The sequence below is a fragment of the Plectropomus leopardus genome, chromosome 7, assembly GCF_008729295.1.
Source record: "Plectropomus leopardus isolate mb chromosome 7, YSFRI_Pleo_2.0, whole genome shotgun sequence".
Classification (NCBI taxonomy): Eukaryota; Metazoa; Chordata; class Actinopteri; order Perciformes; family Serranidae; genus Plectropomus; species Plectropomus leopardus.
In genome coordinates this window covers 12650086-12676179 of record NC_056469.1, presented here as the reverse complement: position 1 = coordinate 12676179, position 26094 = coordinate 12650086, and the positions used below count along the sequence as shown (strand labels likewise).

The following is a 26094-nucleotide window of genomic DNA, read 5'->3' as shown; positions in this document are numbered from 1 at the left end:
TGACTAAGCTACAATTTCAAACTGCTTTATTATTAATCATCATTAAGAGGCAGTGAATATATCAAAAGTTTATTGACATCTATTAGAATAAGGAAGTTGTGCAACAGAATTTAATAATGATTCTCTATTCTCTGTCATATGAGTAATTGTTTAAGGACAGTAGATGAGCACAAATGCTGGTTTTCACCTCCACTCCCTAGTGATAAGACAGCTCTCTATGAACCAAAGCCTCTACACCCGGGGTATCTCAACTTGTTTTTTCTGGAGGCTACTTTACAAAGGGAAAGGAAGCCAGGGGTCAGTTATTAAACAAACAACATTATTTATCAGTATATATATATAGAAAAATAATTGTTAATTAATTAATTGTTTTCAACCTTTTGATGTTTATTGTCCACACTCATTTTTGACCAAAGACAAATCCTGTCACTTTTTTTAATGAACTCTAGAACCTTATTTACATTCAAAGTAAAAAAAAAAAAACCCAGGTTGAATCAATTTATTTTCATTATAAATGAAAAAAACTGGAGGGCCAGGCTTTGCATGCAGAATGTAAGCTGATTATCATGGTTCTACACAGATTTGCAAATAGAGGTGGGCTGTATAGAACAAGGATGTGCTGCACTGCGACTGAGCCTGAATCTCTACCATCTACAGAGCATGCTGCCCTGTGACCTTTTCAAGGTTGAGCACAGGTGGAAAGAATTTTCTTACTCAGGGAACATGAAGTTCAACATCATCAGTCTTTAATTTCTGTTACCACCTTAAACCAGATTGTATGGCGTACGGAAGCTGAGCGAAGTTTAGATCTCATGAAAAAACCCAGACATTACAAACTATTAAAAGATTCCAGTGCAGTGAGCCACAAAACCAACAATACATTGTATTCTACTGTGCAGCATGTAAAGCATGTAAATATTTTGTTGACATAGTTCTGTGTCTTTAGAGTTTATATTGGCTTAACCAGCAACAGGTACAAAAGAGCAGAAACAAAAATATAGGCTTGTGTTTTTTGTTTTATGTTTATCTGAGTCCTGCTAAGTGCGATTTGTCCCCAAGGATACAATAATTACAATACAACATCCTGAATCTAGTAGGAAGTTAAATTATTGTCTAGGATCTGATATTGTGGCTCATTACCATGGTAACAGTCCACACCCATTGATATTTACTGATACTGTCCTTGTCACGGAGGGTGATCTTAGAGGAAAAGCTTGCAGTTTATGGTCATGCAGGATATAAGGATGTTTAGAACATTATGCAATTTTTATGGTCAAGAACTATTACATAATGTTATTTTTTGTTATTGTAATTTACACTGTTATCATGAAGAGCATGTGAGCTGGTCTATCGAGGAAAATCTACACTTTATTTAGCTTGTGTCATGATCAGTTGAAATTCACAGATTGTTTCTGTCTTGTGAAACACAACCAGCTGTGTTGTGGTGATATAAAAGTGCAAATACAATAGATTATTTTTTAATGCAGGTCATTTATCCATAAATAACTTGTGATTTTTAAACCTCATGTTTTCCAGTTCTTCAGCCTAAAATGGCCTCTGCTCCTGCTCTTAACTACTCAGGTATTAGTCATGAAATGTCTTGTCTGTCATAGTGTTCCCGGTTCCAACCAAATGTAGCTGTTTAACCCAGCGTACTGTTGCTTGCTTATTAACCCTGCTGTTTTACTGTGTAGAACATGCATGTTTGCTTTTTAGCCCCCTGTTTTCAAAGAAATAATTTGTTGGTTTAATGTCATTGTAATTTTGATACTTGTGTTGATATAATCAATGCCGGTCAGGTTGGAATTATTTCTTTTTAACGTAGTGTACTTACACTTTTTTTTACGAATCCAATTAACCCAGTATTATAGCTGCGTGATTTTTCTAATGGTTACTTTACCTTCCCTCCCTGTCCTCAAGACAACACTGTTATCATGACACATTCTTATGGGCTGTTTTGTGGACTGTCAGGGTTAGATAGGGGGTGGGCTTTAAGAAAAATGAAGCTATAGCGCCCTCTGCTGTTGAAATATGGTAGATTATTCTTTTCAGGTAGTATATTGAGAACATTGCAAAATGTTTTAAAATGACCAATTAAAGTACACACAAATAAAGTAAAGCATCATAGGAATAAAACCAAAACCAAATTGGCTTACATGAGAGAGTGTACTTTAAACTCACTGTATTCTACTGTAAAAACAAACTCACTATGAATTTTGTTGGTAACTTAATTAACTAACCTATGCATGCTGGGATCATTTGAATTCCTCATGATATTTTTGTCAAAGAATGAACCTGACTCCATTGCTTTGCTTTCATGAGGTACAGACACCATAATACCCAACTCTCCCTCCTTATTTTTTTATAGACTCACTTCGCTCCAGTACTACCAGTTTGGGCAGAGCGGAGAAGAAAGGACTTCTGGGTATCTTTCAGTTCAGCAGGAGGAAAACCAAGGTAAGACTGCTGTCTGCTGATTGCTGTTGTTGCTTTTTTTAATGTTTTTGTATTTGTCTCACTCTAATTATTTCACTTTTAACAGTGTAGTTTTACTATCAAAGTTATTATAGGTCATACAAACACAGTATTAAATTTGAATTATTAATTTAAGAATAGCTTTAAATTCACCAGAACTATCCACAAAGTTTAGCATTGATTTAATTGCACAAGTGCCCTGAGCAATTTCTGATGGTGTAATAATTTACAAACTAACCTTGAGTGGTGCATGCCAGTCATGCTCATACAGATTGATAGCCACGGCAGGCTAAATGCATGGCTGAACAGTTGAATGCTGCATGTTAGCTGTGCCTTCTGTTTGCAGAAAGAAACAACATCTTTGGGCATGGATGACTGTGATGATAAAGTAACTCAAAATACAGACACACAATCCAATGTAAGTATTACTGACACATCTGACAGTGTCCAGATGTGATAAATCAAATCAAAGTGGGATTTGGTTTAATTAAACTAATCACTTTAACTCTTTCCTGAAGCATTCTAATCATTTACTATGAGTGAACAGATTACCAAGAACATGGGTACAATATAATAAAAAGCAGTGTCAGTACAAACACAAACCGTAAACATTACCACAGGATTGAGTCAAAACTTCTTTGACACTTTTGTTGCACTTGCAACAGGAATTGAACTATTTAAATGAGTTGAATGTAACTTTGGAAGAAAATAGTTGATTGTTGAGTCTAATTTCTAGATTGTCAAATTGGTGGTTTGTCTGGGTACCGACCCAAAGTGCCAGTATTTGATGACCTGGAATTGAGACTCAACAATCAACTATCTTTCAGAGTTACATGCAGCTCCATTAAACAAAGGTTGCATGTCTGTAGTGTTGGATTTCATCAAATTTAATGGGGAGTTCCTGTTGTTATGTCCATTTCTTACATGGTTGCTGATACTTTGTCATTGCATTAATATAAAAGCCTTATCTGTTTAAACCTGGGTACACAATATTTTATTAATAGTGTACTGTACTTGTTCAGAGTCTTGTACTGGTGGTGGGCGGGGTTTGTAGGGGCGTGTTGTGTAGGCTTCAACAGAATGAGGCTGCTGCTGTACATGTCTCCACCAATCTGCTTGTTGTGTTAACCTCAGCAGGATTTTAATAGCGTTTGGCTAAGAGTTTCTGGATGGAACTCAGTCTGATAAACCTGTATTCAAATGTATTCGCTTAAGTTTCCATTCTGATCAGTGAAATTTTGCTGCATAGCAGCAATGAAAAAATAAGTCAGCTTAACAAGCATGACCCTAGAAGTTGTGACATCTTTGCTGAAATTTAAACATGCTTTTTTTTGTCATTAAGTAACTTGAACACATTTTTGGGTATTTTGGATATTAGTAAATGATTAATGAATTACCTGTTAAACTTTTCTGTCAACTTTTCATCTTTGTCTCCAAGCGGAGGTGGCAGCTGCAAAGTAAGCATTACCACAGAAACACAAAAGCCAAATCTATAGGAAATATGTCAGACTGAAATATTTCTTTAAAAATATACAGAATTGTTGCTTCTGTGCAGTTGACTGTTGAGTTGTGATCACGTGCACAGATGGTCCTCTAGAGGGCAGTAAGTGTCTTCAAAAGATTAGTCAGCAGTCTGTTCGCACTCACAGGTCCAAAGGGGAGCACCAACAGTGCTACCTGCAATTCGTGATACTGACATAAATAGCCTTTATCCTGAAGTCCACATGAATGAAGAAGTATACAGTCAGTCCTCACAGACAATTGAGGACCCAGAAGGATTCAAATACATAGCAGATTATACGACTTTAAACTTTGGAGGATTCATAATAAACTGGAACCTCAATATTATCTCCCTATAATCACCCCAGTGTGTGCGGAGCTGGAGCGCACATCCATGTTAAACCAGACGTGCATTTAGACACTGCATCAAGCAGCTCTCTACCTGTTATATCCATAATTCAATCACATTAATTTGATTCTGAAGCCATGAACTTCAGTTCAGCAGCAGCCATCTGTGGCTCACCTCAGATCAATATGGTGTTTGATTGTATTAGCAGGAAAAACACTGCCTGGCTCACTTAGGTTTACTTCCCTGTCCTGCCAAGCACAAAGCTTCTGGATCGACTACCCCATCCTTCTACCTCTTTGTTCTTAGTGTTTTCTTTGATATCAAGCACCAACATCAACATTGAATCATATTCATCGTCACCATTATTGTACTCTTCTTTTAGTTTTTCTGTCTGGTCTTCCTCATCTTTTAATGTCTGCATCAGATACTCTGCAACAGGGAAATTAAAAAGAAAAGAAGACAGCAGAGCCTGAATTAAACATTCAACCTAAAAAAAGACAGAGTATGTAGCTTTTGCTTTGATCTGAAATATATTCTAAACTCTGAAAGACGGTGGGAGCTAATATATATTTATCCTTATTGCTTCTTCTCAGCCATGTTGCTCTTTCCAGTGGGCTTTGATGCAGCTGGGCTTTTTCTCTCTGATATGATTGTTTCTCGGCCAGTGACTGTTATCGGACCACACACATGCATCCATGCACACAAGCAAACACACACACACACACACACACACACACACACACACACACAGTGTTATCAGCCTGAAGGCATCAGATTACCCTACCTTGGCTACATTAGCACTAAAAGCCCAGCCTCTTATCTCTAATTGTTCACTGGGGGCTAAACTACTCTGTGTGTGTGTGTGTGTGTGTGTGTGTGTGTGTGTGTGTGTGTGTGTGTGTGTCAGTCAGTCTGTGTGGTCTTAAAACACTAACACAGTCCGAGAGCATCATGTTGGGCATTGCTAATTCTGCAAACTGACTTAAAGTAGGGAAAATGGGCCTTTTTTTGTTTTAGATAACTTTTATATATTTATTTTTTGATTGGCCCATATTCATCAAATATCTTAGAGTAGCAATTTGACCTTTACAAACATTCTCAAAGTGGTATGAATTTGGTCCCACTTTAAGGGATAGGAGTAAACCAGATTAATGAAGTTTATTAAGTCTACCCAAAGCGTCAATACAGCTCATATTCAATTATCTGTCCACCAGCAAACATGATTGCATATTAAAGTGAATGAATAGTTTTGATTATTATGTTGTAGCCAACAAACATTCACATGTTGTGTGCAAGACAGTGCCAAATCAATCTTAATTGCAGGTGAACTGTCATTTGTTTATGGCTCCTTAAAGTACTTGGTGATAATAGATATATTTTTATGTGCTTGTGTTTAAAGAGTGACTTATCACCCCCTGAAAATCTTGTTTTTTAAGACCTCCATTTGTCCTTGTAATCTTTGCTGCAGTGATTTAAAAATGTACTCAAGTCTGTATCAAATCACCAAGACATCGTTATTGGGTGTGGTTACAGGTACAAAACTGCACACTTCTGACAACACCCACCCACACCCAGCCAGAGGTGATGCTGGGCGTTGTCAGAGGTGAAACAGACTGAAACTCTTAGCCGTAACAGGCAGTGAAACAACCCATATTTAGCCAGGTGTTAAGTTATTCTTTAAAGCGTTTGTCATGCACCCACACATTCTGATCTTTCCTGTATTTCATCTTTTGTACCTCAATCATGTTTTTTTTAATCTAAGCCTGTATACATTACATGTATGTGATGTAGATAAGTTGTCACTAATTTCAAACAGTCATACAGCGATGTGTTTTTTAAATTCTAAAATGAGAAGTTCTTGCTCAAAGCCAGTGTCAGAGAAGTCTCCTTTTTGATTAAGTAAGATGAACTTTCAATGTGATTAGTCGGGAGTGATTCTGACATTTTGATAGGCCGCTAGAGCTTTGAATGTGTGGTTTTGTAGTAGGATCAGTCCTTTAAGTGCTAAAAGGAATTCCCCAGGGATACAGTTTGTAAGTCATGTTCCTTATGAAGAAGTTCAGCAGAAGTTCAATACGTTCATTTTAAGTTGCACTCTTTGTAATCATGAGGACACTGTGAGTTTGGGTTCCCCCCTCTTGCTGGAGTGCGTTTGTTACAACTACCTTCTCCCCTCTTGCTGTTTTGACAGATATCAGATTGTTTACCAGAGGGAAGGAGTAGAAGAGAGCAGGTGAAAAAGTCACACAGAGTTCATGTGAATTTCCAGCATTGAACATTATATTTTTGTGAAGTGAAAGCAAGCTCCTTTTTTAAGGATCCCAAATAGAAATCACATCAATCTTTCACTTCCAACATTTCTTTTTTGTCCTGTCGACCCCCATCTGCCATCTGCCCCACCTCCCCCTTACCCTGCTCTTACCCCCATCAGTCACACAGCACTGACAGCAAATATTTTTATTTAATGTTGTAGATGGGCATTTTTTTCTGCTGCAGGCTTACATTGTACTTTCTTCATGGGTTACTTTCATGTTAGTGTTGAGTGTTGTTTATCCATTTGTTTTTGTAATGTTCATGTTTTTATGAATCATAGATATACTAGGTGTTGTAGTCATTATAAGTTCTTAACACAAAGGTGAAAATGTTTGGATAAGTTGTTGTTTTCCTCTTTCACTCATGCTTAGAGGTGAGATGTATATGACAAGCCTGGTGGATGATTTCTCCTTGCTCAATAGTACAAAAAGTACAAAACTGTCTTGCTACACTATCTCACTAAGTTCACAGCAACGCCACGGGGTCCTAAATAAAATGTTATTTTTAGCATGCTGTTAAAATTAAAATATCATCAACAATCAAAGCATATACTCACATGTGAAATGTCCCCAGTGTTGAAAAAAAAAATAAATAAAAAAATCTACAAACGTGCCTACTGGACTGCTTCGCTCAAGGCCTTTTCTGAGAACTGTTCTTTTCCCATCCCTCCCCACTGTGAGATGTTCTAACCTTGGGTCCAATTAATTCTAATGACCTGAACTTTATGTTCCGTTTTGCTCTGCTTTTATGCTGTATCCAGACATTGTCTGAATGCATCAATTAATCTGCTTTTAAACACAGTGTTTTTTCTAGATCATGGCCATGTGAGTCATGGTTTGGTTACCCCTGTTGTTCCAAGGCTCTGTACCAAGCTGAGCCACGGGGAGATTCAGATTTTCAGGAGCACTTTGGGCTCTCTTTGATCAGTTATTGAGAACCATTTTTTGTTCCAGTGCTTTGGTCAGGAGCAGCCACCCTTTGAAAATTGGGTTGAACTTTTAACATGGTCAAATAAATGTTGCAATAATTGTTGTGACTGGAGAAAGGACTACAGTGGGTATCAGTTGAATGTGTAGTATGAGTATGTGGACATGTTTATAATATTTTAACCTGACTACACTTAAATTAAGGGATAAGGGGAGTGGGGATCTCCCTGTCCATTCAAAAATTAATTAAGATACAGAATACACGTTTGTAATTCAGTTTAATGATAACATCAACCCCAAAAAAACTCACTGTCGATTATATGAGTCCTGGCATTGTTAGTGGTAGTTAGTTAGTTAGTATATTTTACCATGTCTTTAAGGTATAGTACCAATAGTAACATATATATATATATATATATATATACTGTATATACAAGACACAGTAATAGACATTGACATCATAATATAGTCTATAAGTACGATGACGTTGGTATAAGACAGCTAAATACTTTGAATGGCCTTTGGAGAGGCAGAGATCAGTAAGGCCAGGCCTTGGAGACAGTAAACTCATTACTATTCTTCTTCATTTGAGATTCTTAGTTGTGAACATTTTGTGGTTCCTTTACTTGTCTATGACAAAAAAAAATGAATATCAGTTATATCAGGTTTTGGACAAAGCAAGACATTGGAGGGCCTCATCTTGGGCTTGAGGAAACACATTTTCTGGCATTCTATAGACCAAACAACTAATCAGTTAATCAAGAAAACAATTAACAGAGTATGAAAATGTCCTAAAAGCTTTCATAAACTCACATACACATTTGTAAATCTAGTCTCAACCTCTTTATTTTTGACATCACCCACAGGGTCTGTCCACTGCGTCAGGGGTCCCCAGCGTAGAGGATCGGCCCAGCACCTTGGGCCAGTCTCAGTCGGCCATGAACATAAACAGGATGTCTCCTAAGGCTGAGACCAAGAAAAGGAGGGCCCCAGCACTACCTGGGGCTCCAACCCCCACCGTTGGACACACTAGCTTTGAGGGCTATCAGGTGAGGGGATGAAAGAGCTTTTTAGAATTTGTGCATGTAAGTTTAAAAAATGCTCATGGTATGATGTATTCTAACTTGAAAACATAGCCTTCGTGGATAACTTCCAATAATAATGGATCATTTTTTTAACATCATTACATAAAACTTTGTTCTAAATAGTCACTTTTTGTCTCCATTGTAAAACCTACAATACATACCCAATGTGGTAATTAATACCTATATGACAAACACAAAATCTCACCATCTCACGCATATAAAAATGCATTGGATTAATGATTGTCTGAAGACTGACTGCATGCACAGAAATTCCAAAAAATAGTTTATATTTGGGATTTTAATGATGACATAACCCATTTTGTTCATCTAAGAAACTGTCCTATTTTGTAAAATATTGAAATCCTGGACTGACCTGAAGTAGTACATCCTTGTAATCTGTCAATGTTTTGGCCTTAGATTCAGCTTGTCACGGTCACAGCAACCTGTATCGTCTGCATTAGAGCAACAGCTCCCTGCAGTCTCATTACAGTGTTATGGCGGCATGCTGGGAAATGTTGTTAAGCAACCAACATCCTTCCTCTCCCCCTCTGATAATACATTTTGTTATTTTGGAGGAGCTAGTGTTCATGCTGGATGTTATTGAGAGGACTTTTTGCTTGCAGGATGGCATGGAGAGTGTTGTTTCCCTCTTTAGCTTAATTAACTGAACTGAACTGGGAGTGAAAGAGCAGAAAACATTTCTGAGAAATGTATGAAGAGAATAGAAAGTTAATGAATGCACAAACACAACCCTGATTTACAATGTCTCATGTTCTTAGTAAAAAATAGTCATAAGTTAAGCATTTCAAACAACTACGATGGACTGTAGTTGAATAATGCAGCAAAAGCACATGGGTCATAATTTGCTTCAGTCCAAGTATATCCCAACAGATAATCTAATTTGGGTAAATCTAACTAGACAGAGTTCTAAGATTATATTTTTGGGCTTTTATTGCCTTTAATGGATAGGACAGCGTGAGTGTGAAAAGGGGTAGAGAGAGAAAGGGGGAGACACACAGCAAAGGGCCGAGGCCGGACTTGAACCCGCGGTTGCTGCGGCGAGGACACAGCCTCTGCACATGGGGCGCAACTCCATCCACTGAGCCACCAGGCGCCCCACTAGACAGAGTTGAGCTAAACCAAAATATTACATTATCTGTCCATTGAACTTTAGTAAATTTAACAATTATTTAGCTGCCAGTAGATCATTTAAAAAAGTATAAATACGTCTAGTTTTCATTGTCTGCTAAAATCCTGCATGTGTCCGTTTTTTATGTAATTTATTTCAAATCAGTTATTAGATGATTGTTGTTTTTGCTCTGAATTGCGGCTCTATGAAGAAGCTACTTATACATGCTGTAATTATTTAGTACTGTGATTTAGTATTGTTGTTGTGCAGAGTGAGACAGTCACTTATCTGTCCCCCAGTCAGACTGAGTTATGACACCAGAGCTGAGATACTGAGACACCACTGGGAGTCACAAGGGCAGCTTCACAGAACAGGAGTTAGGAAGGTCATCTGAGGACTCGATGACTGGTCTAATAATAGATTTCTCCATCCTGCTCTTATGCCTTCTCTGAACTGTTACCCTGCCCAAACACTAAGTCTCATGTATATTCATGCACGTCGTCCACTCATTGCAAGGTCATACTTCATTGCAGGACACCTCTCATGTTTCACCACTCTGTTTACAAGGGTTGTTTTTTGAGCAGAGAGATTGAAGACAGGCTGTCGATGTGTTCTGTTGGTCTTATCAACAGTTCAGTCTGAGGTCAACAGACTGACAGAATTTTCTCGTCACGTGTATCCAAGTCTGTAAAAAGTGGAACTTAATTTTATGTGCATTTTTTTTTATGTAAAGTTTCAATGATTGAATGATTGGTTGATACTCTTATATAAGGAGAGTAAATGTGATTATAGCTGGTGTCATCTGAGGACACCATGGAGGTGTGAGGTGTTCAAGATTAGCAGCATGCCTGGCCTGTGTTTGTTGTCTGAATGTGATTAAAAAGGATTTAGTTTCATGACAGTGAAGGGAGTCATTGCAGCCAGGTCTTGTCAGGACAATTTCTCAGGGGCATTGGCATTAAAGGGATCTGCATGACTTGGATCTGTGAAACAATTGTACACGTCAAAACAAATCACATCACAATCAGAATCCAAGTTGTACTTTCACGTTTACATGAAATTTGGTATTGTAGCTGCTGGAGGCAATATTAGGCTACACTGGGAAACATTTTTCTTGTAAGTAACGGAGCACATCATCTTCAAAAAGTTTAAGCTCCAGCCAGAGCAGATGTCACGCTATCCTTTTCAAACATAATAGGTCAGATGCAGGTTTGTCCACAAGTCATGGACTGGAAGTTAAGCTCTCCTCCCACGCAATTGGTCACCAAATTAATTTGTTGAATTTTGCTCACTCAGGTGTATCATGCACTAAAAACACTTTCTCTATTCTGTTGTGCTTGCAGGTCTGTGATAGAGTCTACCCCAACTTATGGAGATACTATTTGTTTATAAAGTACGAGAATGTGTGTTCCTGTTTAAGATAGAGGGGGATTAGGCACATGATAGCCAGTCATTTGAGGACAGCTCTCTATGATGGCTGTCCTCATTACAGACCTCCCTCTGAGCAGAACAAGCTTAGGTAGTCAACTAATTGTGACTTACAAGACACAGTAATAGACATTGACATTATACTATAAGATATAAAGATGATGAGATCGTTATAATGAAGCTAAATGCTTCTAATAGACTTTGGGAAAGCAGAGATGAGTAAGGGAGGTCATTTAAACTGTAGTAGGAACATAGTTAGATTAATATCATTGACAAAATTAAGCAGGCCAGATTCTCTCTACAGTCGACTGTGGAAACTGTTGTATTCATGGCCACATTTTGGGCAAGATTTACTTCCTTTGTGTGTATCTCAAATGATCAGTTTAGGATAAGTGAACGTGTTGTTTTTTATGTAACATTTCAGTGTGGCTCTATCCCTTGTATTCTTTGCTTTTGCTTTTCGAATGTTTGTGAATTGAAGCAAAATTTATGTTTGATTTAATTTTTCCAATTTGTTTGGATGAACCAAATACCTGAAACATAACTCTAAGTTTAACTTATGCATTATTATGGATGTTCTTGTTTGGGCTTACACTATTGTATGTTGGTGTCTATTTATATTAGACATACAAGAATCAGTGGTACTGATACCAATGCCATTATTGCCATTGGTCCAGTTCTTTATAAATTCCCTTATTGTTTCCTGATGAATTTTCTGTGTTGAAAAAGAGGCCTACCAGGTGTCAACACAACTGTTTTATTGCTTCTTAGTCTTAACACAGTGTAGAAACAAACAGATAAAAGGCAGACAGATGATCCACATGTGCAAAATTGCCACTGTTTACCCATTGTCTCAGTCAGAATCTGCTAATACTGCCTGTGTGGCACTAATATTACTATAATATTGGATATTTACCCTTGGTAACAGAGGCGATGCTTAGTTGGGAAGCAGTTGAACTCATAGGAAGAGTGACAAACACATAGCATTCCTGGAATTCAAGCCCATATTGTGTGGAACAATGTTTCAGCATATAGCTGGCTATAGCTGACTTCGTTTCCATCCTGACTTAAAATTACAATTTTAGAGATATTATAAGCAGCTCTGTTGTCATCTTTCTTAGTGAAATCAAGCCACTTTTGGACCGTTTCTTCCACTACGCAGTGACTTTTTCTTGTTGCAAGTTTTTTAAGCAGTACAGATGCATGACTTATTGTCTTGCTACACACAGCTGTCAGAAAAAAAACATACCAGCATTGATAAAAGGAATTGATGAGCTTGCCTCTGTATGATTTTGATGGATTGTTCAATTTGGAAAAGGTTCACAACTGGAACCAGCCCTTGATTCCTGTTTCTAAAGAGGAGTAATGGTGCCCTGAGCATGTAATGAAATCACGCTGTGTGTTTTGAAATCTGAGCTTCCCTTTTTGTTTTTGTGGTAGATGGTCCGATTGTACATTAGTGTATCTGAGTCCCTGTAAGTGTATCCTACTGGCTAACTGCCACCACTCTTCACTGCACTAACATGGTGGTTACAGTTCGTTACTGGGGGTAAAGGTGACAACATTGCTTCTGAAAATGCTAATGCCCACCCCCTGTTTCTATCCTAGAATAACACTGTTGGCTCTGTCAGCATTGTTGCCATTGTTATCACTGTTGGTGCTGTTAGCACCGTTAGTTATTAGCCACCATCACAGCCACCTCCATGTTGAGAGCCATGTGCAGGCAATCTCAGCTCCGACTCTGAAACTTTGATGTGCTCTGGAGGTCGCATACAGCTTGTCTTAAGCAGAAATGCCAGTGCAATGACTTTTTTGAAAGTTGAAAGAAAGGGGATGTTTGTAGGATAAGTTTTGTAAAAATTGATACAGATTGTCAATAGCACATTGTTTCTCAGGTATATTTTTACTAACCAGTGTGAGTGACCATTAACAGTGTTTTATGTTATCTTTCATGTCTTTCATTCACAATATGGATTGTTTTCAGGGTGTTGAAAGAAATACTTTAACTTTTCAATTTACAATTCTTCTTTCATTTACAATAATGAAAGAAGATGTTTGACCTTTTTCGGGTCTGAGGGACAAATTGCTATATGCATTAGTGAGAATGGGAATAGCAACAGCACTAAAAACAGATGACGCAGTATTCCAGGAAGAGTGTTAAGCCATCTTCTTCGACTGCAGCAGAATCAAATGTTTTCACATGCTGGAGTCATCATGGAGGCCGAGAAGTTTACAGTTTAGTTTCCTTAGCCTAACAATCAACAATCTGTGACTGTCTTTATGAGAGCAGCACTGAATTAAATTATGTTTTGGAACATTGAGTTCGGAGAAACACAACTTTGTTTTTTGGGGTGTTTTTTTCCAGCAGTGATAGGCAATCTGTTATTGTGGTTTGGAAAGCAAGCCATGTCTACATTGCCTCTTGTGATAAAGGAGTTCAGAGAAATTCTGAGCTTTCTGCTTCACTGCACAGTAACAGAAGGTGCTTCTTGAGTAAGTGCATTTGTGCCCATGTGTGTTGTGTGTGCAGGCAGACTGAGAGATAAAGACAGAGCAACTGAAGCAAAGAATGAGAGAGTGGATAAAGACAGAATAAAAGAGAGAAACTGAGTGACCTAAAGGGTCACAGAGAGAGACAGAAAGTCAAAGTGAAGTAGCATCAGGTCTTAGAAAGGTGCGTGTATTTGGGTTGTGCAACATTAACAATGTATAAGCTATGGGATCATATTTCCAGAAAGCAGTATAGCGTGAAATCTGGTTGGCATGCCCTTAGCACCACCCTCACCTTGCAGCAGAACACGACAGGGGAAAAGTTCAACAAAGGACGAGTAGCATTAAAGAGCAGAAGGTGAAGGAGTAATAAGATCAGCGGCAGTAAGCAGGCTGTCTGTAAGAAAAGTTTACCAGTGTTCTAAAATGGATTACCTGCAACTAAATACAAACTTTCAGTTTTTTATTGCACTTTCTTTGCTCCCATTTTTTACTTTTACTCACATTTTTGAACTCCTCTGCAATTTCCATTCAGTTCAAGGAGGCTTTATTGGTATGACCATAATCAAACAGTATTGCCAAAGCACATTTTAACAGGTGTTTTAAACAGGGAACAGCAAGTGACAAGGCTTTCTGCATTTCTCACCAGACTTATAATGAAGTGATCTCCCCGGTCAGCCAAGAAATTAGGTGATTGGCAGCATACATGTATGTAGACCTGGAACAACCTTTAAAGGTCCCCTACACTCAAAAGTGTGTTTTCTTTTGTTCATGTCCCCTAAAATGATTGTGATTTTACTGACTTTTATTTGTGCAAAGTTTGTCAGTAGAAAAATGTTTTCTACTGAAGGGGGCGATACGTGTGCATCTCTCTAAAATCTGAGATTCAAATGCACCACCTGGCAAACTGGATTAGATTCGTCACTAATATGAGAGCCAGATCCTGTCTAATACATGAAATGCAGTTTCAAACATGTTTGAAACTGCATTTCATGCATTCTTCATAGTTTCCTCTTACACAGCTATTCTTCAACAGTGGGCCTCAGACCGCCATCTAGTGAGCCGTGATGGTACTTTTTTGGGGGTGAATAACAAAGCTTACTTTCTGTAATTTTATATATAGATGTGCTCAAAAAATTCACAGAAATGAAAACATGTCAGATTAAAATGTATAATTCTAAATAACCAGTTGCATTTGAGTATCATCACACTCATCATAAGGGAGAGACCACTGTTTTTGCCACAGTTAACTAGCTAATGTTCCATTGGATGCAGTCACACAAAATGGGTTGGCTTTTTAAAATGAAAAGGTTACATGAGAGGTAAGCGCAGAGTGAGAAAATATGACCCTGAGTACATTAACTTTACATTAATAATGGAAGGTAGTGATAGGTGAGTTTAAATATGTAAGTAGCATATTTATATGGGTCATTGCAGCTGATAGAAGCATAACACTTTTTTTTTTCTGTGCTACATTTTTTTCTCGGTTTTTGGGAAGCCGGTCTTTAGATCATGTGGTCTTTTTTCGGGTCAGAAATAGGCCTTTAGTTACAAAAAGTTGAGCACCCATGCTTTAATGATAATGTTTGCCATCTTGATTGGTCTACCTAGCCCTAATCTCACATAGCCATATCCATCTCCACACTTGCTTTTAGTGCTGTACCAGTGCTGTAGAAAGCAGAGAATGAAAGCAAAGACCTTGCTCCAACAGTGGCAAGATCCAGAATTTCTCAAGATAGATCTGGTTCAAGCCCCCTTTTTTTACTTTTTATGTGTGAAAACCATGTTAAACAAAATTTAAAACATAGACATTAAATGTAAGTATGGCTTGCTTAAAAACATGCCTTAAGGGGATTTTTGATAGCCAATCAAGCATGGTTCAATATAAAACAAAACCATTTCTATTTCTATGCAGAGTTTCATGTGAAAAGCTAGGGAAGGTTGACTCCAGCCAGAGAGGAGAGGAAAGACATTTGGAGAAAGTCATAATTTACACCACATCTGTTAGCTGAGGCGAGTGAATCCTGAGGTGGGAATTAAAAATTGATGACTGTCTTTCAGTTGGAAGAACATCAGTGGACCATGATAGCAGAAACACTGTTGCAACTGTATGATATTACAAGGGAAATCTTGGTCTACAGGGAATTCCAGCTGTCAGATCTGACAAAGGGTTGCCTAAGATAGCTCTGACATTGTTATGTGATTGATTGTTGATAAGCTCTTAATTATGGCAGTTTGCAGTTCTCTAAGAGGACGGTGTTTACTTCTTAATCTTTCTGTTTGGTCTAAACTAGATGTTTTTGTGTTGTTACAGCTGTTGTCAGGATGTATGTGTGTTGTGCATGCATTGTAGTCAGTTGTACATGTGTGTTAAACAATATGCTGGCCGGATCTTTCTGCCCGATACTGTCCCCACAGTATTCTGTGTTGCATGAATTTGTTTTTGTAGGTGCTGCATTCCTGCCTGTCTGTGTGGCTTCTTGATTGATCGAGCTGGCTACGTTTTTCTTCCTGATGATCTGTCACTTTGTGAAAGTAGAGAGTTGGCAGCAGAGGGAGGCTTGTTTTTCACAGCCATCCATCAGTCCTGTAATTGTCTACAATGGTAGCTAACTTTAATCTGCTCTAATGCACAGCTCTGGTTCAATCAACCAGACAAAACACACATTGCTACTGCATCTGTATTCAGTAACGAGTGCTCCTGTAAAGGTTTTCTTTCTTTTTCCTTCCTTTTTTTGTCTTTGTTTTGCTACCCATCTGTCTCTTTTTTCTTTCAATATTTTGTCCCCCCATGATATGTGGCTTTCCTCTGCTGCACACCCTCTGTTCTGTCTCTTTTACAACACTTGTTGACTGGTCACAGCTCCATCCAATGAATTCATGGCCCCCTTTACAACATCAACAAAGACGGTCAGCTGTTGGGTGTCATCGCTGTTAGTCCCTGTTGCATTATGTGGTTAGAAAGGCTTAGCCTTGTTCAGATAAGAATCTGTGTGAACAAGAGAGCAAAATAAGGGAGGGTAAAAGTAAGAAAATCAGTGCAAAGACGGAGAGAAGGAAGGTAACTCTGGTGTTCCTGATGTAAGACATCAGTAGAGGTCTGGAATTATGTTGAGAAGGATTTTTATCCATATGCCACAAGGCTCCAGTGTATCTCTGCATGTATTCAGTATGGAAGAAAGCACAAAAGGAGTCTACTGCTGCAAGGGCAAACAGGCAGTCCTTCCTCTGTTCACCTCTCGTGCTTCTTCTTCATCTTTCCCATAGAGCTGCTGTTTTTGTTAATTGGTTCTATCGCTGAAAACAGCAGGTGCTCTGGTGTTAGTATGGCAATGTACATATATTTACGACTCATATAAAGCCCTCAATGTAATCAACAAAAAGATGTAATATAAAATGTTATATTCTGATCATAATATGAATATAAACAAGATTAGTGAACAAAGAATCCAAGAATAGAGAAAATTCTTGATAAATACCCATTTACAAACTCTCACACAACTCTTGCGATATAAACCAAGTTTTATTTATGCAGTGGTGCTTTTTCTAATGGAAACTGAACAGATAGTGAAACTTATCTATGCTCTCTTCAAAGCCAAACTCCATTGACAAAAACAGTAATTTTATTTCACTGAACACAGTCACTTTGTTTGTTTTATTGCGAGACTTATTGTGAGACTTTGGTGTTTTAAAGGGTTAGTTTGGGTTCACCAAAGTCACACAATATTAGACTAAATATAACAATAATGAGCATAGGACTTGATAAATGAAACTTGCATTATACTGAACGAGTTGTGTGTGAGAGTTTATAAACAGACATTTTGACTTTGTTTTGTCGTTGTTAAACATGGTCAACTATGACTTCAATCCATCAAGATTTTTTCCAGTTTCTGGATGTTTATTCACTAAGGGCATGTGAGAAAAACAAAATTTTCTTCATGAAGACATGGGGGTGCAGTATTCCTTTAACACTAGATCTTTTGCAGTGTGTTTGTTGTACCCCCGCGTATTGAACATCAGTAGAGTGTGGGTGTAAAGTTGACTGATGCAATGGAATAACACAGATGACAAAAATTACAGTAATTAATTAAATATTATACATAATCTTTTTTCCTACCTAATTTACTTACTGATACTGTTACTGATTAGGGCCTTTGTCATCAGATGCCTACTAAAAACATTAATACTGTTCATATCACTGCAGGAAGTGTCCTGTGTTGTGTGCTTGGTCTTGTGGTTGTGGTGACTTAAGTGTACAGTAGGTAGGCACTACAAGCTTTCTATTCTTACGCACTGACCTTGAAGATGTGAAAGTGTGAGGTGGGGGCCTGGGATAGGGAAACTCGTCCCACTGCCATGCTGTCTATGTAGGACAGGATCTATTTGCACTTGAAGCTGTCAAAACATCTTGTGTATGAAACCAGGCAGGACAGATGGGACAAACAAATGAAGTTATGTATGTGTGTGTCAACTGGCTGTATCTTAATGTGTGTGTGGCGGCGAGGGGGGGGGGGGGATCCACACACAGTCAGGATGTATTGACTGTGTATTGCAGTTCTAGAGAGGTAATTACTGATCTATAATGGATTATAATTAGAAAGCAATCAGTGAATAATACCCTTTGTTATCCACATGGCGAATACGTGTTATCTGAATCCACTATCTTAATTTGATTTGATGGTTGATAAATCACTCATGTAATATGTCACAGCAAAATTATTACATTAAAATGTGAAAACTTGCTATTTCTACTCTGATCCTCTAACACCTTACCTAAAACTTTAAACATTAAACAAAACATTAAATTTCAGTGGGTTAGTAGGACAAAGTAGACGACAATGGAACTGGGTCAGCCATGTGTCTCCTTATCCTCAGCTAGCCTCTTCCACGCTTCTAGCCCCACTCCCCCCACCCCCTAGGCCCACCCCCTACACACACACACACACACACATTGTTAGGACTTATAACAACTCCTTTCATCATATATCCCACATGCCCACGCATGTTCATTATAATACATACAGACCCACAATAATCCTACAACACGCTAACTGTCTTCCAGCCTACTGTTAGGATGTTTTTGACCTCTGTGCCCTCTGTGCTGAGACAGTTCAGCTGCTATTATTATCAATGACACGCACATACGTACACATACAGCCGTGAACACACACACACGCATGTATGATTGCATGCACAAGCACACACATATACCATTTAACCCCCTCTCATGCACACACATACTCTATTTCACATTCCACATAAGCGTTGTAATGTTGCCCTGTAACAAAGCCCCTCACCCATCAAGAGTCCTTCAAAACAACTGATGAGTGGTCACGCCACCAGGTTGAAGCCTCCATGGGTGGCCCTATCTGATCAACATGCTCCAACATGGGGCCCTTCGCCTCTCAAACCATGGAGTGGAAAATTTAATGGACACACCAGTATGTCCTTGCATGGCCTTCTGTGTGCTTTTGTATAAAGTCGCATTCCCTTTAAAATATGCCCATGTCCACATATGTTTTGTTGTTTCTCAGTCATTATTCAATTAGAGGCTATACAAAACCAAACAAGAAGAGAAAAATAAGAAGGTGTTCAAGCAAATTAGGATGTTGGTTGATAACTGCTTGTGGAGGATGTGTACATTGATTGGTGTTGGTGCTCTGTCCTGACCAGTTGTGAGTGATTACGTGTCCAAATTGTCCAAAAAATGTCTGCAATGTATTTGTTTCATTCTTTTAACTACATTTTTAACTAACATATAAGTGAGCATGAAATAATAAACAAAACAACAACATTTAACCACAGAGCTCATTGCTCTCAATAATAGATCTAAGCAGTCTTCTGTCCAAGCACCATTTATGAGACAAAACACTGCAGAGCACAGGAAAGCTGGTAAGGAAAGAGCAGCTGTCATCATGCTTTCTATCTTGCTCTCGTTAGTGGAGTTCCTGTAGAACAAACAAAATCACATTGGCATGCTAACAAAGATGCCAGGTAATCAGATGGTTGCTGATGATGTCCCAAAATCCTTTGTTCATCATCAGAAATAAATGGACTTCTGGTGACTTGTTGAGGGTTTCTTGTAGCAAGAGTCTATCAGGATAAACAGTGAGAAAGGACTTTGATTATTTGAGCCTTGCAGATATTTAATATATGATCCATGAATTTGGCTCCTTGTGATAACAAACTGAAGTTTTCAATAACATTTCAATGGCTGACCTACTATACAATTGATGCATTTTAAAACCAGTAAATGAGAGTGAAAAGAGGTGTTAAGCATCTCTGTGTATTCACAGTTATCACTTCACTTCAATCTGTAATCATTATACTCTATTTAGTAGTAAAATGTGAAAAAAACAGCTCTAAAGTGAAATCATCACTCACTTCCACAGATTTGCCTTGATTTCATTTGACATTGTTTCTGCCTGTGATCTGATGCAACATGACTTGACTGTACTTAAGGCGTCAGGACTTGAGAATCCACTTGACACTTTGGTTATCCTTTTCTTTGTTGTGACTTGACTTGTGATGTCATGGCATGAGGTTGACTTGAGACATGAGCAGAAGTTGCCATATCTTGTCTCTAGCTTGCAGCAATACATGCTGTTAAAAAACAGCTTTCTGGGTGACATACAACTGTTCTATTTTTGTGTAACATATTTAAAAAAACAGCTGAATACATAAAATCGGTAAACAACACGCATAAACACAGTGTTTTCATAATCATATTACACAGTCAGCTTAACTTAATGTATAGTGTGACCTTGAATGTGGTATAATACAGTTTTGAGACTTGGCTTTAGCCTCTAACAATCTTAAGTACATGCTGTGTTCCCAGTCATGGCGCCAATAAGACCATGAGAGCAGCACACACTTAACCCTGCAACCCTTAACAACTCCCTAATCCATACACCCTGACTCAGACTGAGATATAAGATATACACCTTCTCATGTGTGTGCACAGAGAGCATATGTGCTCATACCGTCATATAGAAAAGTGTGTGTGCATGAGTGAGTCGAAGCCACCGCTCTCTTCCTTTCATAGCAGGGCTTGGCTGCAGTCTTATGTTTCACTCTGCAGGGGAACACATACATAAACACAAACACACACACACACACACACACACACACACACACACACACATCTATCTTCATAGGCAAGTCAGTCATCCATTTCAGCTTCAACTTTGGCCCACATCCACTGGTATGTCTGTATTCATGTATGTATGAATGCCAGAGAGGGAGAGAAGCGGGAGACCAAGGAAGAGAAAGACAACCAGTTGGGGGCCCATTTGGATTTCCATAGCATGCCATGCAGAGAGTTCATCGAGTTCACATGTGTGAACCCAGTTTGCCTGCAGGAAAGCAAGGTGGCCTGATCTCTCACTTGTCCTGCTGCATGATGCAACGCTACATGCAGCTCCAGGCATGTTCTCTCTTTAGAGTTACAGAGTGAAGAAAAGTTGAACTCAGCAGCAGTGATTGGGATTTCTTAGAAATAAGGACATGTATGCTGTTGAAACCTGCCAATGGCACTTATAAATCAATTCTTAGAAAACTGACTTCACAGTGAGTGAGATCAACTTGCACAGGCAGGTGTGAATGGTCTCATCTCCCTATGGAATAAGACAGATAATTTCCCATTTTTTAGTTTGTTGATGATTCATGGTTTTACCCTCCCCCCCTTTCTCTCTTTCTCCCTCTCTCTCTCTCTCTCTCTCTCTCTCTCTCTCTCCTTCCTCACCAGCAGACTTCAATGTAAAAAAACCCCCAAAACTCCAACCATCCCAATCATGATGAAAAACAGAAAACAATCTTAATGTTATGAAATATCCGTTGACAGGTTTCCGTTGAACTACTTGTTCCCACTGAGCCAAATTTCACTTGATGCCATTTCGCTTTTTCCCTATCATTGACTTCTTGCTGAGTGACTCAAGTTGTACCTTGCAAATAATTGTGTTTGAGCTGCACTGACAGAGTGTTTGGAGATCCAGGAGCAACATGACAAGAGTGTCTAAATGGTTTTGTTTTGTGTTTTCACACAAGAAATTACATAATTTTGCTAATAACTGAGCTGTCACTTTATCCCCTGAGGTGACCAATGGTTCAGTGTTACAAGTAGCAAGACAGCAAGACAGCATTACATGCGAATCGTGCTTTAATGTCCCTGCGAAATATTATGAGAAACACTGCAGTAAAATACACAAACAGTATCACGATGTACTGTCGCAATACTACTGCGTCCCATTAACTATGTCTCTGCCAGACCTTATATGTTTTGTAGGATAATTTAAAAGGAATGTTGGCACTCTGATGGATTTGAAGACTCAGATGCCTGCCAGAACTGCACTTGATTTAATTACTCAGTAGTAAACTCTACTTCAGTTATAGTAGACAGGCTGATTTATAGTTAGACCACACACACACACACACACACACACACACACACACACACACACACACACACACACATGCACAAACACAAGGTGCTCTTATAAATTAACTTTCTACTGTCTCTCTCCTTTTTTACCACTTATTTTCTATCAGATGGGCCTTGGCTCAGAAAGCCAGCAGAGGAAAAGAAAGGCTCCAGCCCCTCCACCCACCCCAGATTCCATCACCCCAGGCCTCAGCCACACTTCAACCTCTGCTGCTCCCACCCCTGATAGCCATGTTACTGAAACACCTACCCCAGCCTTTCGTAGCAAGGTTGCACCGTCAGACACTGTCCCTGCTACCATTGTGGTAATGCAAACAGTAAAACCAGTCCCCTCGAAAACAGCAGTACAACCTCCACCTGTGTGCGCTGCCACCCCAACTGCCAATTCCCCGACCCCAAGCAGCAGCACCACCGACAGCCTAGCTGTCCAGGATTCTAGCTCTGACCTCAGCCATGGCCTTGACGACTCAGACGCTGACCTAGACCAAGCTGTTTCGTACTGCAGCACCCTCACCAGCAGCACAGCGAGCGGGTCTGTGCCCGTCCAACCTGCTACGAAAAGCTTCAGCAGCAGGGTGGAGGGATCGGAAAAGGCCAGCAGCACAGCTGCCAAATTGAATCAAGAGGCAACCTCGACCAGCAGCTCCAGGTCGGAGACTGAGTCGGCCATAAACCTGAAACTGGATGAAGTTGAGAACAACAGACACAGCACAATGGGTAAATATCTACACAGTGTTACAACAGACACTCAAAAACTAGCACCTGGCACAGATTTTAGATTAAATGAACTTGCCGTTGATCACAGTGATAGTAAACACTCTCTGTATGTCAAAGACGGGAAACAGTCTGAAGACATTTTCTCCCTCGAAAGCAGCAAAGCAGTTCTCCCCTGGAGAAGTGAACTGTCACATGTCTGAAACCTAAGAATGACGTATATTACCTGGTGAAAGACTGTGTGTGCGTGCACTGCGTGCGTGCGTGTGCTGTGTGTGTGCGAGCGAGCGTGCATGTGTGCGTGCGTGCATGCATGTGTGCGTGCGTGCATGCATGTGTGCGTGCATCATGGGTGAAGTACAGGAACTAGTGGAGCTGGTTTTCATCACAGCCTATGAGACAATACAGTCCTTGTCTCACGCCTGCCTTTATAAATCTCTCACATTCTACTTATCTTTCTTTCTTTTTTCTGTCTTTCTCAACCCCTTCTTTATTTCTCTCTCTCTCTATTTCTCTCATATGCATGCAGACATTCACACAAACCGTCAAAGCTGGCAGATACAAAGACAGACAGAGCCATCATAGATTTAAACCGGATCTACTTGAACTTCAGCTGGCCTTGTATTGATCTCTATATAACCTAGATCTTTCTCCGTAGCAAAGTCAGATTGCAGCGGAGGGCGGTGGTGTCTGACAGGAGCAGAGATGAGAGAGCCGTAGACCTAAGAAAAGGGGATGAGAAAGGTGAGGGTACCAGAACAGAGTTCAGAGAAAGGAGCATGGGAAGGTTTTGGCAGCTGCATGACAGCATAGCAAGGTAGAAACAAGGGGACTAGAGGGGTTTAAGGAGAGGAGAATGATGGACAGGCGGATGAAAGCAAGAGAAAGGATGAAGTATGAGGAGGTTATTGCATTAGTCAGGATAAAAGAGACAGCACGAGGATCATTAATAAATTTATAAACCTAGCTTCTTCTCTTTTTCCTTTCTGCTGACACTGCTGACAGTGCAACACCTTCTCTCTTCTCTTTTGCTTTAACTTTACAATGTGATAGAAAGTATTCCCCGATTCAAATGTGTATTTGTAGTGAAAAATTGTTTTATTACGAAAGGCACATTCTCGCAAACAGTCATTTGTATCCTACACACAACCTCAACATCAACTTTTCACATGCAGCAACTATGAACTGGATGTTCTTCAGTGCAATCTGACAACTGTGCTTTGTTATACATGAACAAAACATATTTTGCAGTGCTGCTTCACACATCAGGGCTAGACAGCTACAGCCTGCATGTACAGTGTAGGGCAGTGCGATCACGCCAATATAGGCAGAGAGGAAATGCAGGGAGTACATTTACTAGTTTTATTTACTCTTTCACTTCTGTAGGTTTCATTTAAGCAAGACTTGATATGTGTGTCACACTGTAAATTGTATGTTGTTGCTTTGGGAAAGCTTTGTGATGATCTCTAATTCTAAAGCAGGACAGGCTCAAATGTAAATAAGTGGTTAAATCTAGTCAAGCAACCTCCACTGGTTGATACTGACAACATGATATAGTGCTTGTGTTTTTGAGACTGCGTTGACATTAAGCATACTGTTATTTAGTGAAGGCATCAGTGCAGTGAGTATGTCCGTGTGTGCTTATTCAGATCTTTCTTTATGAGAAACACGTGAGGAAAAAAGACAGTTCGTTGAAAGATTAGCATCAGGGCAATTTTAGGGTTTTACAGGAAAGGAGTCAACTCTGTGTGTGTGTGTGTGTGTGTGTGTGTGTGTGTGTGTGTGTGTGTGTGTGTGTGTGCGCGCGCGCGCGCGCGCGCGCGCGCTCCAGGAGCTGTCAAGGTTATGATGGTGTTGTTTATCATCTCAGCCCTCCATGCTGTTTCAGTTCCTTCCTATTGTCGACAGCAGAGTAAACAGATAAACTAGCACATCGACAGCACCTGCTGACTAAGACACAGCATGCTGATGTATCACTGGTCTTAGAGGGACTTTTAGGTAGCTGTATTTCAACAGTGCTGTTTTATAGTAATTGTGCTTTTGCCCCTGCAATGCAATATGTTATCCAGATTGACTTTATCCCATTCATCAGTCCACACTCCTTTTAGCGTCACCTGTCTCTGGTGCTTTGTGTATCATAGTCTGCTATATTACACATCTCTTTACTTCCTTTCTTTATGCCTCTTTTACATTAACAGCCACATTACTTCATTAAATTAACTCAGTTGGTTTCGTTATGACTTGGGCGTGGGCTTGCCTTTTAAGTAATAATCACGTGTAACATTTTGATTTCACCTTCAGGCTACTTTCTATTACTGATGGACATCACCTGCAGCTATTCTGGCCATTCTGGCAACTTAACAGTTCATGAATGCTATTGTATTTTGTTTTTCTTAACCTAGGCATTCAGTTACAAAGCAGTTTTGATTGAAGTGGCAGAAAGGAAAAACTTTTTTTTTTTTATTAGTCCAGTATTGAGCAAGAGGACTGCAGCCAGCAGCTGCAATTCAGGCTGCAGTGTAACAATATTATAAATAGGATTCCTACAGAGATGAACCTTTTTGTTAAACAGTAAGATTTGATTAACTACAAACACCCCCAAAATCGCCATTTCCAAAATCACCAGACTCCATAAGATAAATAGTAATTTTAGCATGTTAAGAGTCAGCATATTTTCATATCTTACTGGGTCGATTAAGGCTTTATTTTAATCATATCAGAGTTGGTGAATGTTAGAACAATGGAAAGATGAACTGAGACAGTTTCTGTGAGCTTTATTTTGTTTTTGTCAAAGTTTCTTTTATGATGATATAATAATTATTTATTGAAAGGTAGTCTGGTTGCTTTCTCAGACATTATGAACAATTATCTGAGTCTGTTGGCGGCAAAAAATAAGCAGGTGCCAGCTGTAGTGGTCTCACTCAATTTTAAATTTTGTTGTTGTGATTAGTGACTTAGAAAACAACAGCATGGGTAAATAGAGTCCAGATGAAAAAGAAAAATACAAAGTAACCCTTTAACAGCCAGATTTAAAATGTATTCATTCTCAATATCATAATGACTATGAATTCCAAAAATGTATTAACGTTTCACAAGCATTTGTGAGTGTTTGAATTACAAGTAGGAAAGTGGCCTGAGCATAGAGCTAATAAATAAAGCAACAGTTCTGCTCTGGGCACACATTTATTGTTATCTAAGTTTTTACAGGAAACAGGATTTATCTGAGCTGAAATGTAGCTACGAGC

General features: G+C 39.1%; 1 protein-coding gene across 1 annotated transcript in view; it reads left to right on the top strand.

Annotated features, from left to right (window-relative positions):
- cobl (cordon-bleu WH2 repeat protein) overlaps positions 1–26094 on the top strand; it is a 64659-nt gene that overhangs the window by 24214 nt on the left and 14351 nt on the right. Inside the window, 5 exon segments of the mRNA XM_042490030.1 lie at positions 1537–1581; positions 2369–2457; positions 2822–2893; positions 8430–8612; positions 22243–22852. Of these exon segments, the coding sequence (XP_042345964.1) occupies positions 1537–1581; positions 2369–2457; positions 2822–2893; positions 8430–8612; positions 22243–22852 (999 nt within the window).